Genomic DNA, 19,988 nt, shown 5'->3' with positions numbered 1-19,988 from the left:
AACTTTCTTCCATGGTATTACTAAAAATGAGAACTGCTCTGTTCTGAAAGCCCTATAAGCTGAAACTTGATGCATTTTAAGAAATAAGCATCATGTTTGATGTATGGGGCATACAAAAAGTTCACCAAGCCACCTGATGTCATAATCAGAGTCATTCAAACTACAAACCAGGATGAGAAGTTGACACTTTCACTCTTCAGATAGCTTTTCCCAAGATATCAGAACAAGACTTCATATCATGAGACCCTTACCCTTCTTAATGACCTTTTTTTACTTGAAGGATAATGGTTATTTGATATATTCAACTGGTTGTGTTTAAGCCTAGGTTCATGGTTCAAAACTACTATGCAAACTGATCATTTTACTTTGTATTTCCCTTTTTAAACGTTCTTTCTGTTTTTGTTTGTGTCTTCTCTGATTTATTTGAGCTGTGTTTTGTAATTCTCATTGTGGAGATCTTTCACCTCTTGGTTAGCTATATTCCTAGGTATTTTATTCTTTTTGTGGCAGCTGTGAATGGGACTGCTTTTCTGAAGTCCTAGCCAGAGCAATCGGGCAAGAGACAGAAATAAAGGGCATCCAAATAGAAAGAGAGGAAGTCAAACTATCTCTGTTTGCAGATGACATGATTCTATATCTAGAAAACCCCATAGTCTCAGCTCAAAAGCTCCTTCAGCTGATAACTGACTTCAGCAAAGTTTCAGGATATAAAATCAATGTACGAAAATCACTAGCATTCCCCTATTAACTTGTTAAAATTTTTGTAGAAATACAAATCCTAACAGAATAATGCTGGCACTGCACTTTGAAATGATGGCAAAAGACTATGGGACAAGTAAAACTGAACTTAATAATGAACTCCAGGTAGGCTTAGCCTCAGAGCCACTCCCTTCAAACCTCCCTAGGTGCTCCAAATGTGGCTATAAAGCTTATGACACTGACTCCAAGTCACCAATCATTACAATGTGGGATTAGACCAGCAACCTGGTACAGGTCTATTCCAGCAACAAGGGATATCAAAATCTAACAATGGGGTGATTGATCAGTGATGCTTTCAGAGGAGGATCTTAATCAAAAGAGGAAAATATGAAACTGGCCAGAATCAACATGGAGTCATTTGTGTTAAAAACAAAAACGAAAACAAACCCTTGACAAACAGAGCTGCGGAAAGCTATGAAGAGAGAGTTCTCACACTTGTATTCTTGATAATAAAACTAACACAAAAAACTGCAAAAACTGCAAGCTTGAACAAACACCCTCTCAACCTTACACATACAAAAAACTTTTCTCTGAGGACATCTGCCCAGCAACTGCCTGCTCAACCTCAAACTGGCACCGCCCTTGTTATTGATCCTGGTAGCCAAGAATAAGCATTTCAAAACAATTGTAATCTTTTTTATTTTTCCTTTAATATCCTTTGTCTTCCTTTACCTCCCTGAATATACATAAGTTTACTGTAGCACACATATTCCCATTGCAATGCCCTATTCCAAATAAACATCATTTTCCTTTAGAGAGCCTCTCTCTGTTTGTTATTTAAGTTGACAAAAACCTAACTGTACTGTGTGGATCTTCTTTGAAAACCCTTTAAACATTTTTTTAAAATATTGACTCCTAAACAATGAATGGGCTAATGAAGAAATTTTTTAAAAATTAAAATATTCCCTGAGACAAATAAAATTGGAAACATAATATACCAAAAGCTATGGAATATAGCAAAGAAAGTTCTAAGAGGAGAGTTCATAGCAATATATGCCTAAATCAAAAAAGTAAAAAGACTTCAAATAAAAACCTAATGATGCATCTCAAGGACCTAGAAAAGCAAGAACAAATGAAACCCAAAATTAGTAGAAGGAATAAAATAAAGATCAGAGCAGAAATAAATGAAATTAAGACTGAAAAAATATGTCAGCTATGAACAAGCTTCAAAAAAAACAAAATGATCAACAAAATGAAACGTTGCTTTTTTGAAAAGTTAACCAACATCTACAAACTTTTAGCTAGACTAAGGAAAAAAAGAGAGAATACCCAAATAAATAAAATCAGAGACAAAGAAGGAGATATTACAATTGATATCAAAGAAACACAAATGATCATTAGAGAATATTATAAACAACTTTAACTCAACAATTTGAAAATCTAGATGAGATGGATAAACTCTTGGACACATCCAGCCTACCAAGGTTGAATCAAGAAAAAAGTTGAAAACCTCAACAGACCAATAACAAATAATGAGGCCAGGCATGGTGGTTCATGCCTGTAATCCCAGCACTTTGGGAGGCTGTGGCAGGCAGATCATTTGAGGTCAGGAGTTCAAGATCAGCCTGGCCAACGTGGTGAAACCCCATCTCTACTAGAAATACAAAAAAATTAGCTGGGTGTAGTGGCGCATGCCTGTAATCCCAGCTACTCAGGAGGCTGACACAGGAGAATCACTTGAACCTGGAAGCCAGAGTTCACAGTGAGCCAAGATTGTGTCATTGCACTCCAGCCTGGGGAACAGAGCGAGACTGTCTCAAAAAAAAGGAAATCAATGGAGTGATCCCATTTACAATTAAATTATATCTGTGAATAAATTTAACCAAAGTAAAAGATCTCTACAGTGAAAACTATAAAACATCAATGAAAGAAACTGAAGAAGACACAAAAAAAATAGAAAGCAATTCCATCTATGTTCATGGATTGAAAGATTTAGCATCGTTAAACTGTCTACACTACCTCAAACAATGTCTAGATTCAATGAAATCCCTATCAAAATACAAATGACAGTCTTCACTGATATAGAAAAAACAATCCTAAAATCATATGGTACCACAAAGACCCCAATAGCCAAAGCAATCCCGAGCAAAAAGAAAGAAGCTGGAGGGATCACATTACCTGACTTCAAAATACACTACAAAGCTATAGCAACCAAAACAGTTTAGTATTGGCATAAAACAGATACATGAATCAATGGAACAGAATAGAGAACCCAGAAATTAATCCACTCATTTACAGTCAACTAATTTTCAATAAAGACATCAAAACATACATTGGGTAAAGGACAGTCTTTTCAATAAATGGTGCTGGGAAAACTGGAAATTTATAGGCAGAAGTAAGAAACTAGATCCCTATCTTTCACCATATGGTAAAAATTAAATCAAAATAAAGACAAATTTAAAACCTGAAACGAAACTACTACAAGAAGATAATGAAGAAATGCTTTAGGACATTGGTCTGGCAAATATTTCTTGGGTAAGACCTCAAAAGTACATGCAATAAAAGCAAAATGGCATTATATCAAGCTAAAAAGCTACTGCACAGCAAAGGCAACAATCAACAAAGTGAAGAGATAAGCCAAAGACTAGGAAAAAAATTGCAAACTATCCATCTGTTAAGGGATTAATAACCAGAATATATTTATAAGGAACTCAACTCAACAGCAAAACAAGCAAATACCCTAATTTTAAAAGCGGCCAAAAGATCTGAACACACATTTCTCTAAAGAAGACATGCCAATGACCAATAGATAAATTTTTAAAAATGTTCAGCAGTATCACTAATCACCAGAAAAATGTACATCAAAACCACAATGAGATATTATCTCACCGTAGTTAAAATGGCTTGTTATAAAAAAGGACAAAAAATAACAAGTGCCGGTGAGGATACGGAAAAAGGGGAACACCTAGCATGCTACTGCTACAAATGCCAACTAGTACAGCCACTATGAAAAACAGTCTGGGCCAGTCGAGGTGGCTCACGCCTGTAATCCCAGCACTTTGGGAGGCCAAGGTGGGCGGAACATGAGGTCAAGAGATGGAGATCATCCTGGCCAACATGGTGAAACCCCATCTCTACTAAAAATACAAAAAAATTAGCTGGGCGTGGTGGCATGCGCCTGTAGTCCCAGGTACTGGGGAGGCTGAGGCAGAAGAATTGCTTGAACCCGGGAGGCAGAGGTTGCAGTGAGCCAAGGTCACGTCACTGTACTCCAGCCTGGCGCCTGGTGACACAGTGAGACTCTGTCTCAAAAAAAAAAAAAAAGGAGTCTGGAGGTCCTTCAGAGAACTACAAATAGATCTGCCATATGACCCAGCAATCTTACTGCTGTATATATTATCCAGAAGAAAGGAAATCAGTATATTGAAGAGATATTTGCATTCCCATGTTTACTGTAGCACTAGTCACGATGGCCAAAATATAGAATCAACCTAAAGTCTATCAACAAATGAATGGATAGAGAAAAGTGGTAATATATTATACACTATGGAATATTATTTAGACATAAAAAGAATGAAATTCTGTCATCTGCAGCAACGTGGATGTAACTGACAGATATTATGTTAAGTGATAAGCCAGGCATAGAAAGACAAATATTATTTGCTCTCATTATATGTGGGAATTTAAAAAGTTGATCTCATGGAGCTAGAGAATAGATGGTTACCAGAGGATGGAAAGGGTAAAGAGGGGTGGAGGGACGAAGAAAGAATGGTTAATAGGTTTAAAAGTACAGTTAGAAGAAATAAAGTCTAGAATTGATAGCACAGTAGGATGACTATAGTTAATACTTTTTTTTTTTTCTTTTGAGACGGAGTTTCACTCTTGTTGCCCCAGTGGTGCAATCTCGGCTCACTGCAACCTCCACCTCCCAGGTTCAAGCAATTCTCCTGCCTCAGCCTTCCAAGTAGCTGGGATTACCTGCACCCGCCACCACACCTGCCTAATTTTTTTGTATTTTTAGTAGCGACAGGGTTTCACCATATTGGACAGGGTGGTCTGAAACTTCTGACCTCAGGTGATCCACCTGCCTCAGCCTCCCAAAGTGTTGGGATTACAGGAACGAGCCATTGCACTCAGCCAGGATGACTATCATTAATAATCTATTGTGTATTTTAAAATAGCTAGATTTGGAATGTTCCCAACACAAAGAAATGATAAGCATTTGAGTTGATGGATATCCTAATTTACCCTGATTTGACCTTTATACATTATATAAATGTATCAAAATATCACACGTGCCCCATAAATAGGTACAATTATGTATCAACCAAATAAATTAAAAATAAAATACTTCTTAAAAAGTCACTTGAAGCCAAAGCATGGTGGCTCACACCTATAATCCCAGCACTTGGGAAGCTGAAGTAGTCAGATCGTGAGGTCAGGAGTTTGAGACCAGCCTAGCCAACATCATGAAACCCCGTCACTACTAAAAATACAAAAATTAGCTGGGCATGGTGGCAGGCACCTGTAATCCCAGCTGCTTGGAAGGCTGAGGCAGGAGAATTGCTTGAACCTGGGAGGCAGAGGTTGTAGTGAGCCAAGATCGCACCACTGCACTCCAGCCTGGACGACAAGAGCAAAACTCTGCCTAAAAAAAAAAATGCATTTGATAATATTAGGGTATTACTGTTAATTTTTTGGTATTATGGTTAAATGTTTTATCCCTTTTTAAGTCATAAATACTAACAAAATTATTATATGAAGATAATTATACTTCTTGATTCCTATGTGAATTTTAAAAAATGACTTAATCTGGTTAGACTCAAAGTTATTTTTTCCATTGAAAAATGACACTGATACAAAACTGACAAGCTAACAGAATGTTAATAATTTGCAGGTCTTCAGACCACAAATTGAAGGTCTCTGGACTAGCTTCCTCAAACTATTTTGGGATTGGTGGTTGATAGCGAAAAGTAACAAAGATGCAGAGAAGACTCATCATAAAATTACATGCTATTTTCAAGAGCTTTCAAGAACAGAATAGTAACTACCATTATGTGGCATAATCATAAAATAATAAAAAGGGAGTTCAAAGAACTCTCTTAAATATGTCTCCTGATACAATATAATAGAATTATATATAAAAACATACATGTAGAACTAATAGTTGTTCTACTTTAATATTCAAAACAAAAGTAATTTAAAAATTAGAAGCATTCTTACCTGTTGAGAAAAGAGAATATAATTGTCCTCCATAAGCAAGAAGGATACTAGATACAACATAAGCAGGAAGAGCTCCACCATGAAATCTAACTACCTAAAAGACAAGTAAGTCAATGGGCAACTCCTGAATAGTCATGTTAATGAAATAAATGTACTTTCACATAAAATTTAAAAGTTGTTTTTATGCCTTTCCTGACCTGGCCACAAAGATATTTCCAGTAAAAGTATCAAAAATTCTAAGTAAAATAAATGTTGAAAATACATAGCAAACTAAAAATGTATCTGAATTTTTCATCAAAGGCATAATAGAACATATGATTGAGTAGCATATGCTACAAAACTGCTTTTCAGGACACATTGATTATTTAATACGTTGCAGTCATGACAGTATATACCTTATTTGCATTATCCCATGTCCTTCTCCCAATATCCTTTGAGATAGCTCTTATCCCTATTTTATAGACAAAGAAATTCAGGCATGAGAGCCCAACTAACTTGTACAATTAAAAATATAAGAGGCAAGTTACTTAGCTCTCCCTATGTCTTTATCAGTAAATAGTAACAATAATAGCATGTACTTTATAGATAGTTATGAGGAGTAGACATGTTTATTTGTGTAAGGCATTCAGAATATTAACTCATATATGACAAGTTATCAGAAAATATTAACTGCTTTATTAACTTTTTATGTCCTTCATTGTGTTTGAAAATTTTACGGAACTAGGTTTTAAAATCAGTGCCTAAGTTCATAATCATTATGTTATAGTGCCTCAAGTCATTGTATCAGCTCTCTATAAAACACGTGCAATAAAAACAAAGCATTAAGTTCTTTTAATGTTACATTATTAAAAAGAAATTTACTTTAAAGCATGTTCTCCATTCCACAGAATTTTTTTTAGAACATGTATAAACTTCTCTGGCAACCTGAGGAAAGCTATGGAAGTACAAGCTTACATAAAAGTTGCAAAAAATTTCAGAAAGTTCAGGGTCTCCCTAAAGTTCCTCCATGGATTCCCAGGTAAAAAGAGAAGAGAAAAAATTAGATAATGTACAGCCCATACTTGTGAAGTATAGTTTACAGCTTTGCATGGAAAGTTGGGAAAGCTGAGTAAAAGGGAAAAAGGCCATTTTGCTACCTAATAGCAAATCATATATGACATGCTAATAAATATACTATAATATACTGTAAATATACATGTTAGTAAAAACATGCACTTTTGAGAGTATAGAAAGAAAGTTAAGCATCATAGCAGGCTCAGGAGTAAGACTCCTGGATTTAGATTCCTGCTTTGCCTCTCACTAGCTCTGTATCCTTAGGCAAGTTATGTTCCCCCTCCGTTACTTTCCCCTCCCTCTCTATATACCCTCATCTAAATGAGACAAACAGCATTTACCTCACAGGGATGTAAGGCTTAAATATATTCACACTTGCATAAAGCATTTGGAATAGTAACTGGTACATGGAAACTGACTGGAAAACATTAGCTGTTGTTACCTTTAATGCCCTTCACTGCATTTAGAATCTTGTAAGAGGTCCTACACAGAGTATTCTGAATATAAAATTTCTTTTCATGATAGAGGATCATTGTTATGAGTATCAAATGTTATACTGGGATATAGATACAGCTGGATATATAAGATACTACTAAACCTACAATCATAAATTGGCCTCCCTGTCTCATAGTCAAACTGTAGCCATACTTAGTATTTGGTACAGTATTTCTTTAAATTTTGAATTACATGCCAACATTGAAAAATTAAAAGACTTCATCTAAAAATTCACATTTCTAGTTTCTCTTAAAAGCTGAAGATCTGGCAACACCGGACTTGATTCCTGCACAGAAATGATTTACCTGAGTTTATGGAATTCTCCAGCGAAAGTAACTTTCAGTTTATGATTTGCCCTCTTTTTCGTAAGAGCAGACTATAGAATATGTGAATATATTTTCCTCTTTCAGAAAAAAAATAACTTTATGAAAAGTTATCTATTGAAGGCTGAAGGTTCTCTCAAGTAGTTTCTCTTTATTCCTCTTCTTCAATCTTCTGTGACTGAGTAAGCAACATTTAAAATATGTACTCTTTTGGCCGGGCACAGTGGCTCACGCCTGTAATCCCAGCATTTTGGGAGGCCAAGGTAGGTGGATCATGAGGTCAAGAGATCGAGACCATCCTGGCCAACATGGTGAAACCCCATCTCTACTAAAAAATACAAAAATTAGCTGGGCATGGTTGCCCGTGCCTGTAGTCCCAGCTACTTGGGAGGCTGAGGCAGGAGAATTGTTTGAACCCAGGAGGCGGAGGTTGCAGTGAGCTGAGATTGCGCTACTGCACTCCAGCTGGCACCTGGTGACAGAATGAGACTCTGTCTCAAAAAAAAAAAAATGTACTATTTTTTAAAACACGTAGGATATACAACTTTCATTCACTCTCCAACTACCTACAAGCTACATTTTTAAACCAGCATGAAGGAAGAACATCTTGTGTCTTTTCAATAATTTGAGAATTTAATTCAATTAATACAAATTCTTTTTTCTTTAAATTTTTTTATTACAAAACTAAGCTTAAGCTTCAATAACACAAATTTATAATTGACATTTTAGAAAGAATCCACCTCTGATACTGTAACACCTGTACATCCTCAGCCTTTTGAAGGATTTCCACATCAAAACAAGAATATGAGGTCTGTCCTCTTTTGGTGGACACTTACACTCAACTCTAGCATATCAAGCTAACTTGACTTTTCTTGTTACTAAACTGAATTATGAAACATAGGAATTATATGGATAAAAGAGTATGCTATATTCCTACCCCAAACCACTATGTACAGTAACATGCCCTTTGGCCATACTAAATATACAAAGGTATAAATTAGAGAGATTTAATAATTGGTCACTTAACATTTTAGAATATTTATTGTAATTATCCATGATGCTATTTCCCAACTTGTACTAAGATTTTAGCCTTCCCTTCCTAATTTAGCACAGGATTTTTATATATTAACTTAGAATGTTATAATGTACATCCTTATAATGTAATAATGATTGTAATCTAGTTCTCACCAAATTGTTCAGAGGATTACATGAGATAATGCATATAACAAATGTTTCTAATTTAATTTTGCCTTGTGAGTTTTATTATTACAGTATTAAATGACTTAGAGTTAAAACAAAATTCTACTATGCCTGGATTGCAAAATACAAAAGACCAAAAAATAAAGTAAAAGTAATAAAAGCTATAATACAAATTTGACTGAATTTTAAAACTATATAATTTCCCTAATTAATCAACTGTTACTTATCTATGTCCAGGTTGCACAATTCTGCAAATTACAGCAATGCTAAGTAATATCTATAGTTCTATTGCTTTATGCACTATTTTTTTGTAACATTAATGAATTCAACACATTTATCTCTAATAGAATTTATTTTTCCTTTTACAAACTGAGCATGCACAATATAAAAAGTTATTTGAAAACATTCATTTATACAACAGAGCCTATGGATTTTATTGTACTATGAATTTATAGCGTGGTATGAGCAACATGAAATCTTTTTTCTTTTCTTTTCTTTTTTTTTTTTGACATGGAGTCTCCCTCTGTTGCCCAGGCTAGAGTGCAGTGGTGCAATCTCAGCTAACTGTAACCTCCACCTCCCAGGTTCAAGCAACTCTCATGTCTCAGCCTCTTGAGTAGCTAGGACTACAGGCATGCACCACCACGCCTGGATAATTTTTGTATTTTTAGTAGAGACAGGGTTTCACCATGTTGGTCAGGCTTGTCTTGAACTGCTGACCTTAAGCGATCCTCCTGCCTTGGCCTCCCAAAGTGCTGGGATTACAGACATGAGTCATCATGCCCTGCCATAAAGGCTTAATATAGAATTCATTTAGGCAAAAATATTAATTTGTTTGAGAATCAAGTATCAGCTTTCATTTTTTGGATGTATCCAACAACATGAAAGCATCACCTTAAAGCAGGGATGGACAACTATGGTCTGTGGGCCAAGAAAAATTTTTGGATTTTATTAATATGGAAGAAAAATGAAAAAGAAAAAAGGAATAATACAGAAGCAGCTACAGCAGTGGCAGTAGCAAAAGACAGTGTATGTGGTCTGCTAAAAAATTATTGATTATCCAGTCCCTTATGGAAAAAGTCTACAACCCTTTCCTTACAGTTACTTATTCATAAAACAGTAAATAATCAACCAGCTAGGAATCTCTCTTACCTGTCCAAGTATTTGTGAAAAGGAAGTCTTAACTGTCACCTAGTTTAAAACAATTATTTAAAAAAAGGTTAGTTTCACCTAAACTCCTTTAGTTTACATTTTATTAAATTGAGCACTTCTGCACATCTCTAAGCATAATAATTCATTTTCCATAGTGGTAAACTTAAAGGCATTCAAGATCTTAAGGAATCTTCTGAGCCACCATGTAAACTGTATTAAGTGTAGTTTTACTGTTTAATATACATTCCCACATATCTAATTCTTTGACAGTTGAGTGAATGCCATTATGCCCCTTTACTACCTAAAATATTTAATTAAGTAGACTATCTTATTACCAGATCATGCCAGCTAAAGGAATTTAAGCCAAAGTAATATTTTAAAAAGAAATTCACCCTTAACTATCTCTACCATAAATATACTTTTTTTTAATAATTAGGAAGCCTATTTGATATTAGAAAGAAGATAAATATTTCTTAGGGAAACTTAAAATGATTAAATTTTGTCAATATATGGACTTCTCGAAAATATGCAGTATTTGGAAAAACATGGACATTTTGAGAGCATGCATTAGTTGGAACCAAATTTTTATCACAATTTTTTATATTCCTTTAATATTATAAATATGAACATGCAAATTAAAAACTACTATGGCCCTGAAAAACCCTTAACTGTTAGAAACAGAATGCGAGATATCAAAGCATTAATAAATTCCATGAAATCTAAATTAATTCATAATATAAGTTCAACTGAAACTTGGCTGGAGGAACAGATTCTATTAATTTGACAGTATCAATCCTAGTTTACCCTTGAGAAGTTAGCTCTAACAAAGAATCCAAACATTTAAGCTTGGTTTTAAGAGCTGAGCTTTTAGCTGGTTTTATATTTCACAGAAGCCTATGATGTCATAACCACTGAAATAAGTACTTTAACCACTTAAATCGGGAATCTAGGGGCTCTTCATTCATGAATCCATAAGTAAATAAAATGTTACTCTCAATTCTATTTCCCTTAACACAAAGAGATGTACTTTAATTATAAAATAAACACAATAGGTATGAAATCACACATGTTAATGACTAGCAGAGCTTAAAATAATTAGTGAAAAGGAAAGAAGATCCTTAAGCTAACAACCAGTAGAGCTGTACACCAATAAGTATTATGTCAATTACTGCAGTAAGCCCATGTCAGCTGACTTCATGATGTTCTTCAATTTATAAAGATTTTGGACTTGGGGCTTCCAAATTTAGAAGATTAATCTACAGTCTTATTTTTTGGCTTTATCTTCTATTACTTATTAAGATGGATACATTTTCAAATGGTCCAGCTATGGAATGCTAAGGTGGTGTTAACAGGAAAAAGGAAGAATATTTAAAATATTTTAAATGCCTATTTTTTATATTTATTGGCTTCTATACCACCATATATCTGAAGCTAATATAAAAAGAATGTTTCTAGCTTATTCTATAACTAAATCTTAAAAATTAAGCAAACATACAACTTACCTCATACTTGCAGTCTGATGATGTATACATTTTTAATAATGCCACATGGTTGTCATTTTCTGGTTGAGCACTATGGAGTTTCACAGAAATTTCTGTGGAAGATGGAACCCTGAAGAGATAACTTAAATAATCAATTCTCAAATACAAAATGCTGGTAAAGAGCCACGGCTAAGTTAATCCTCAGCACAATACAATCAAATAACGTAGAGGAAGCTAGGTACTAGACCCGTAATTGTGGATGGGCACTTTTTCAATGATAGCACAATTGTTTGAATGCTCCCTCTAGGACACAGGAGTTGGGAGAAGGTGGAAGGGGGTTCAGCTGACAAGTAAGTCAAGTTTAAGTTCTCTAGCATTTAACAAGAATATTATATATTAAATTATAGGAACAACACTACATATAGGATAAACACATTTTACTGAGGCATTTTAATAATTCATGATTTAAAGAAATAAACTAACCAGAATATCTATTATTCAAAAACACCAAAGTTTAAAGTAAATTCTTTCAAATACTTACTGTGCAATGGTTAGTGAATCTTCATAAGACCAAGGAATATGAAGTTTATAGATACTGGTTATTTCTTCTGTTAAAACATTAAAAAAATGTATCATTAACAATATGTTACCCTAAATGTTACATAAGCTACTATAATACCTAACTAATTATACAATTGTCCATTTCATTTAAAAAATCAATACAGGTTATATTAAGTGATAAAAAATTATGGAGAATTCCTAAATAATAATGCTTTAATTAGATTTATAATAGATATTAGGGCAGATGGAAAGTACTAAGAAAGTGGAAAATATTAAATAACTAAATCTGAATTACTACTTTAAGACATAAAGATGGATGGCATTTTAAAAATGTGGATATTTAAAGTGAAACAGATAAAAATGCTTTACTGTTAAGAAAGGGTCTATGTCAAATCCCCTGGAAATATAAACAACTTTTCTATTATATATTTACTTTTACTTAACATAAAAACATATGGAAGAATAAGTATTACAGAAAATTCAAGTTAACACCTAATGAGTCTTCAAATGACAGTATTATTTTCTCTCTCTCTATATATATATTTTTACCTCTTTTTTTCTTTCTTTTTTTTTCAGAAGGGCAATAACAATCAATTTTCTACGTATTTTTTAGAAAATATATTTACCTTTAACTGCTGAGCACTTGCTTACCACGTTGATTTTAAAAGCTTGGTATATCTAATAGAGTTTGACCACAAAAACAAAAAATAAAAGTTTACTTGTATGTTAAAGTAAACATTAAAGTAAAATAAAATTCCTCTTGTTGTAGTCAGGATTAATTACCTGTCCAAAGTTCAGAAGCTCTATATTGTAGTATAGGCCACTTGTATTTATCACCACTTTCCTTGAAGACAATCCTGTTGAATTCAAAGTACTGCATTACGTAGAATATCAAAGAATTTTTCAAAAACATACTGATAACTTAACATTAAAACAATGCCAATAATTAAAAATTTGTTTACAGGTTTTCACTTCTGTATGGAGTGAACTCCCAAAAATCTAATCCCCCTGCAATCAACTCTAGATAAAACAACTTTTATGACTTCCAAGCACATCAATCTGCTTTAAAAAAGTCAAGTATATAATTCCAATTTCAGAAAGGTGTACTTTCTTGGTAGATCTTTTATTTTACAAGCTTGTTAACTTAAATGATATGAGTGATTCACAATTGTCATTTCTGTATTGTTCTTAGTATTTGTGTACCAAAAAAAAGGGTATGGGGAGAAATAAAAATTTTAAAGTTTTTCCAAAGTAACACAGTTTCTTTTCATAAATGGAATGTAAAAAATACATATTTAAAGGATGGGCATACCAAAAGAGCACAGGAACCAGCCTAAAAGAGTTCCCAATATTCAAAGCTAGAACAACTTAAGCAAAAATATATATAATGATGGAACTGGGTTATAACCCAATGAATAAAATACATAACCTTGAGTCTAGAGTGACATAAATAAAAATTGAATGAATGAATAAATAAATAGTAAGGACAAAGGTCTCCTTTATCTCAGGAAGAATTCCACTAAATGTAGAATACCAGAGTGGTATTTGCTAAATACTAGATGAACCAATGGATGCTAAAAATAGTGGGTTATTCTAAAGAAAAACAGGATATTTACATACTCTCAAATTATCTCACCCCAGCTATTTATTAACTACAAAAGGAAAAAGTAATTAACATTATAGCAGAGAAACCTAGCAGGCACCACCTTAACCAAGAAAGGAAAATTAACACAACCAGTAATTAGAAATATCAGTATCATGTATACTCAATATGATATAGTAGGAAAATCTCATTGCTTCTGTGGTATGTTGGCAAAAACACATAACCTCAATCTAATCATAAGAAAGTATTAGGCTGGGCGTGTTGGCTCACGCTTGTAATCCCGGCATTTTGGGAGGCTAAGGCAGGCAGATTTCTTGAATACAGGAGTCTGAGACCAGCCTGGGTAACATGGTGAATCTCTGTCTCTACAAAAAATACAAAAAAATTAGCTGAGCATGGTGTCACATGCCTATAGTCCCAGCTAATCAGGAGGCTGAGGTGGAAGGATCACTTGAGCCCAGGAGACAGAGGTTGCAGTGAGCTGAGATCATGCCACTGTACTCCAGCGTGAGTGACATTGTGAGACCCTGTTCCCTACTCCCTCCACAAAAATGAAAATATCAGACAACTCCAAGCTACAAAATAATTAAACAGTATTCTTCAAAGGTTTCAAAGTTGTGAAAGACAAGAAAGACTGAGGAACTGTCACAGATTATGGGAGACTTAGGAGTCATGACAACTAAATTCAATGTGGGAACCTGGAGAAGCAGAACATTTGCGGAAAAACTGGTGAAAACCAAATAAAACCTGTAGTTTAATTAATAGTATTGCACCAATGCTTTCTTAGTTGAAAAAACGGTACTGTGTTTATATAAAAGGTCAACCTTAGGGAAATGTGAGTGAAGGATATACAGGAACTCTTTTGTAACTTTTCTGTAAATCTAAAATTATTTCAAAATAAAGTTTAAAAGAGTGTTTGCAGAAATCTTGAAACCTTCCTAAACACACAGCAATTTATATTCTGTATTAAAATTGTACTAAAAGGGCCAATAGGATAAATTTCACATAAGAACAGACACACATATACACGCAGATGATTACCTGAAAATGTATGTGATTATGTAAGTTCACTTCTCAGAAGATGATTGCTAGCCCAGTATTAAATAAGAATCAAACCACTGAACCACATCATATAGTTATTCTAAGAAGTATACTTGAAATATTCAATATTTTATGTTACAAAGCTCTGCTTTACTGCAACTCTGTTAAAACTAAAAGTAATTATTATGCTCTCTAAAAACAAAGTACTTACCAAAGGAAAAAAGATGAGTTACAGGAAGCTGTATGGATCTTGCTTCTCTTTTAAAGAATTCACAATCTACAACAAACTGAAATATAAAACACGGATTTATTAGAAAAAGCAAAGCTAAATTTATAGTAAAATATCTTTACTTGATGTTTGAGTGGAAAATAAGTCTACAAACCTCAGCTTTGGAGAAAGTATCATCTATCACACTGTAATTCTGCCTATACTTAGGTGGCAAGAATTTCTCAAGGACAGATACTATGCTGAGAAAACTTGATAAACAAGCTTAACTAAATAAATTATTAGAGGGCCATTCCTAGAACGACAGATTCATAGCAGTTTTTTTATAGTTAGCTTTAGGTGTTTGCAGAAGAGGGACATTAAAGGATGTATCAAAGTATTAAGAGCCTAGGTTAACTTAAGATTAATTAAGAATTTAGATACTATATCTCTTAACGCTTTCATAGTCAAAAGGAAAATGTGGTTTTGTTATATATCTTTTTTAAAAATCCTGTATTTATTAAATATAGTCTAATTAGACTATAAAAGGCTTTTGGAGAAACACTGCCATTCATCGAGAGATGGCCAATGTTATTGGTGGAACATTATTTTAGGTTAAATAGTTATTACAGTAAGTAGAAAGAAGGTTTACTATGTATGAAGCCAGAAAAAGAAATGCTTTCCAAAAATGTAAAACTACAATGTGACATGTGCATTATTATAATTTTTTGTAGTGAAATTTCTTTTTAGGTAACATTTCAATTAGTTGCATAAGAAACTCTGCTCTCACTTATCGGCAATAATTGTTTCTAGCAAAGGAAGAATTTCATTAAAATAGTCTCTACAATACAATCATATTATTTAGATCTAATAGAAGCTAAAGAAAAATTAATCTGATGCGTAACTGTAGCTAGCAAGTAGTTTGCTATCTACAAAAGTGGAAAGCTAGTGGGGTCTATCCTAGGCTTTTCCAATGACTATACCTTGGATTTTCTGAAGTACTATTACTTTGTTTGCCTCTTGGGGAGATTTTTGATTGTTTTCGAAAGTGAAAAACAGACAAGGGAAATTGCTATTAGATCATAGCATATACTTGGGGGAATAAAAGAGAAAACTTTTGCTTTTATTTCTCCCTCCTTACTTACAAGGCAAAGAACAGATATTTTCATTTTAGAAAACAGCTGCTAAAAGATTAGAGAAATCATTTATTGAGCAGGAATATTCATTACATTTTTACGAAGTACTTTTAGATATGTCTATCTCAGACAGGGAAGCAATTTTTAAAAGCAATTTAATCACTTTGAACAAGTTTAAAATAACAGAATTTTTATTACTGCTTAAAAAATTTGTCTGTGCCTTTAGTTTTGGATAATGACAAAAACCCTACCCAAGAAAGAGAAAATTCAAAGGCCTGTCTGAAAAACCCAAAATAAGTAAATTTCTAATGGGTTTAATTATTTCATTTTCTGTTACAAAAAAGTACAGATAATTCCATATTTGCATTTCTAAAAATATATTAAGATACTAGTTGACTCAAAAATGTTTTACACTATTTGAATATATGTTACACTCTGATGATGAGCTATACATAGACATGCAAAAATTATGAGAGACTTAAGTTATAATTCTAGTGAGACAGGATTGTACAACAGTAGAGTCAGCAGTGTTACTTTCCAAAGAGCATTAAGATGCATTACGTATTTATTAGGCTGCTAAGACTGTCTATTTGCAGAAAGGCTCATTAATTTCTTGGAATAACCAGAGAGGGCCTTTCCAAGTTTGAGAAAAATGTTAGATTCATTCAAAACCAGCTTACCTGCCAGAAATACCCTTAAAGAGAGCTTTTAGTATTGAAGATGCTGAATTACCTCTCACTTGAGCTAAGCAAAACAGAACAATGAATGCATTATAAAGTACTTGTGAGATTTAGTCATTGAGATGACTCCCAACTACATCCTCCTTTTCCTTTCTTTATTTTTCCTAAATTTCTCTATTTTGGCTACAAATCTTATCAACCTTCTCATTCGAGAAACATTTTTTCGGCCAAGTGCCAGTGGCTTACACCTGTAATCTCAGCACTTTGGGAGACTGAGGTGGGTGGATCACAAGGTCAAGAGACCAAGACCATCCTGGCAAACATGGTGAAACTCTGTCTCTAAAAAAAATTAGCTGGGCGTGGTGGTGCGTGCCTGTAGTCCCAGCTACTTGGGAGGCTGAGGTAAGAGAATCACTTGAATCTGAGAGGGGGAGGTTGCAGTGAGCTGAGATTGCGCCACTATACTCCAGCCTGGTGACAGAGCGAGACTCCATCTCAAAATAAATAAATAAATAAATAAATAGAGAGAAACATTTTCTTGAGCATTTATGCAGTAGTCACAGAAGGGTAAGGATGCAAAGTAGAATAAAACCTATCTGTTCATTACTCTTAAAGAGTTCACCACAATATGGTCATGGCAACTGAGACATAAATAAATTATAATTCAATATAATAAATTTTTCAAAGAAGTTATAAACAAAGTATCATGAGAATAAGTAAAAGGTTACTGGGGCACTGTGGAAAAGGGAAAAGGGACATGGGTTGGATCCTGAAGAGTGAGTTTGCTGGGTGAAATAGGAAAAGGGGAGTCCAAAGGGCCCTTTACCTCCATTTTCTTTCTTACCCACTAATTCTATCAAAACCACCATTCTTTTCTTTCTATTCCCACTTCCCTAGTACAGGCTGAGGATACCTTATCCAAAATGCATGGAACTAGAAGTGTTTGATTTTTTTCAGATTTTGGAATATAATGAGATATCTTGGGGATGGAATCCAAGTCTAAACATGAAATTCACTTATGTTTCATAAATATACACATAGTCTCAAGGTAATTTTTATATTTTTAATAACTTTGCACATGAAACAAAATTTTGACTGTTTGGACTACACCTCACCACATGAGGTCAGGGGATGAATTTTCCAATTGTGGTGTCAGGTCAGCATTCAAAAAGTCTTTAGATGGCACATCCTCGTTATTACAGAGGTGAGTATCCTCACCTGTCAAAAAGTTTTAGAGTTTGGATTTTTGGATTAAGGATGCTTAGTCTGTACAAGTCTCTTATGAGATGCCTACTCTGTTTCTGATCTATTATACACCATAAGGAGATTAAATCTTCCCAAATAAATGATTTCTGATACTATTACTACTATAGTGAAAAATCTTAGGGCTTCCTACTGACTTCTGAATTCTGTGAAGTCCTGAATCCTCCAATCAAGACTTTCATAATATGGCCATGAACTAATTGTCCAGACTTTTCCTCCACTACTATTCTACCTATGGTGGCCATCCTTTCAAAATTCTTATTTACTTATTCCCTGCTTTTCAAATATACTTCGCGCTTTGCTCTGTTGCTTTGTCTAAACAGTGCCGTCCATTATAACTCCTAGTAATGATGTTACTATTAAGCAACTGGAATGTGATTAGGACAACTAGGGAGCAGAATTATTTTATATTAATTTAAATTGAAATAACCACATGTGCTAGTGCTTCCTGTATTGACAGCATGGGTCTACAATATTCATTTTTCTTATCCTAACTATCTGTTAAGGCCATTTTGTTTTGTTTCATTTCATTTTAAAGGTGAGGTCTCACTATGTTGACCAGGCTGCAGTACAGTGGCTATTCACAGGCATAATCATAGCATACTACAGCTTTGAATTCTTGGTTTCAAGCAATTCTCCTGCTTCAACTTCCCAAGTAGCTGAGACTATGGGTACCTGCTACCATGCCCACTTTAAAGCCATTTTAAATATCGTTTTATTATAACGTCATTCTTTTCATGTACTTGCTATATTCTGATTTGTGTTATGTGCATTTGGGTAATTCTTTTTTCACTCTTCCCTCTGCTCCAGTTACACTTCTCTCCCCCTTCCCAACAGTATGTAGCTATTTAAGAACAGGGTCATGTCGGCCAGGTGCAGTAGCTCACACCTATAATCCCAGCACTTGGGAGGCTGAGGTTGGGGGATCACCTGAGGTCAAAAGTTCAAGACCAGTCTGGCCAGCATGGCAAAACTCCATCTCTACTAAAAATACAAACATTAGCTGGGGCATGGTAGCATGGGCCTGTAGTCTCAGCTACTTAGGAGGCTGAGACAGGAGAATCACTTGAACTTAGGAGGCAAGGTTGCAGTGAGCCAAGATTGTGCCATTGCATTCCAGCCTGGGTGAAAGAGTGAGACTCCATCATACGCACAAAAAAAAAAAAAAAAAAAAAAAAAAAACAGAGTCATGTCTTCATTTGTGTGCCTCCTATAATTCCTGGTACATAGCCTTGTACTTAAAGGGTACCTAATAATTCATAGGTTTTGGACCTATGAATTATTATTATGTGCCTAATAATTCATAGGTTTTGAAAGACTGATTGATAAACTGGAACCAGTTCTCACTTGGCACAAAAAAACTTGGGTTTATTCTGCTTAGTTCAAGTTGGAGTAGATGATCCTAATAATTTAACAGTCTTAGGTCGATCATCAAACTGGCTACTGTTTTAGATAAACTCTGTGCAGAAAAACTCATCAAAAAGAACTGTAAAATTTAGCATGTGTCCCCAAAACATTCTGATAATAATCTTAATCCACGTTACCTTACTTCCATGAACAGATGGTACATAAACGACAAGTTGAGACAAAGATGGATAGTCTTGAAGTCTTAATGTCAGAGACTAAAAAAAAAAAAAAAGATAAACTATTTTTATTTCATAGAGATTAATACATGTTTAAAGAAAGATAATTACACTTATTTCTTAATTATTTTAAAAAGCAGACTTCCAATTTATGTTAGGTACTTCATGAAATGCCCATGTTTACATTTCCAGGTCAATAATCCTGTTGAAAATCAAATTCCTAATAATTATGTTAAATAGGGACTGCCAAAATATTCCCTGGATCTCTTCACATAAAACAAATGACATTA

At 34.1% G+C, this 19,988-nt stretch overlaps 1 protein-coding gene across 2 annotated transcripts in view; it reads right to left on the bottom strand.

Annotated features, from left to right (window-relative positions):
- Positions 1 to 19,988, bottom strand: part of PGAP1 (post-GPI attachment to proteins inositol deacylase 1) — a 91,354-nt gene that overhangs the window by 30,849 nt on the left and 40,517 nt on the right. For both annotated transcript variants that reach the window (XM_021667782.2, XM_064373215.1), the window contains 8 exons: positions 19,660 to 19,737; positions 15,043 to 15,118; positions 12,971 to 13,044; positions 12,814 to 12,865; positions 12,168 to 12,234; positions 11,648 to 11,756; positions 10,146 to 10,184; positions 5,923 to 6,016 (listed from right to left, as the gene is read on the bottom strand). In XM_021667782.2, coding sequence (XP_021523457.1) covers positions 5,923 to 6,016; positions 10,146 to 10,184; positions 11,648 to 11,756; positions 12,168 to 12,234; positions 12,814 to 12,865; positions 12,971 to 13,044; positions 15,043 to 15,118; positions 19,660 to 19,737 — 589 coding nt within the window. The remainder of the gene's footprint in view (positions 1 to 5,922; positions 6,017 to 10,145; positions 10,185 to 11,647; positions 11,757 to 12,167; positions 12,235 to 12,813; positions 12,866 to 12,970; positions 13,045 to 15,042; positions 15,119 to 19,659; positions 19,738 to 19,988) is intronic.

Source organism: Aotus nancymaae, unplaced genomic scaffold, assembly GCF_030222135.1.
Source record: "Aotus nancymaae isolate 86718 unplaced genomic scaffold, 86718_ANA_hifiasm-v0.15.2.pri h1tg000008l, whole genome shotgun sequence".
NCBI lineage: Eukaryota > Metazoa > Chordata > Mammalia > Primates > Aotidae > Aotus > Aotus nancymaae.
The sequence above is the reverse complement of the archived record's forward strand: the minus strand, read 5'-3'. Positions and strand labels throughout refer to the sequence as shown.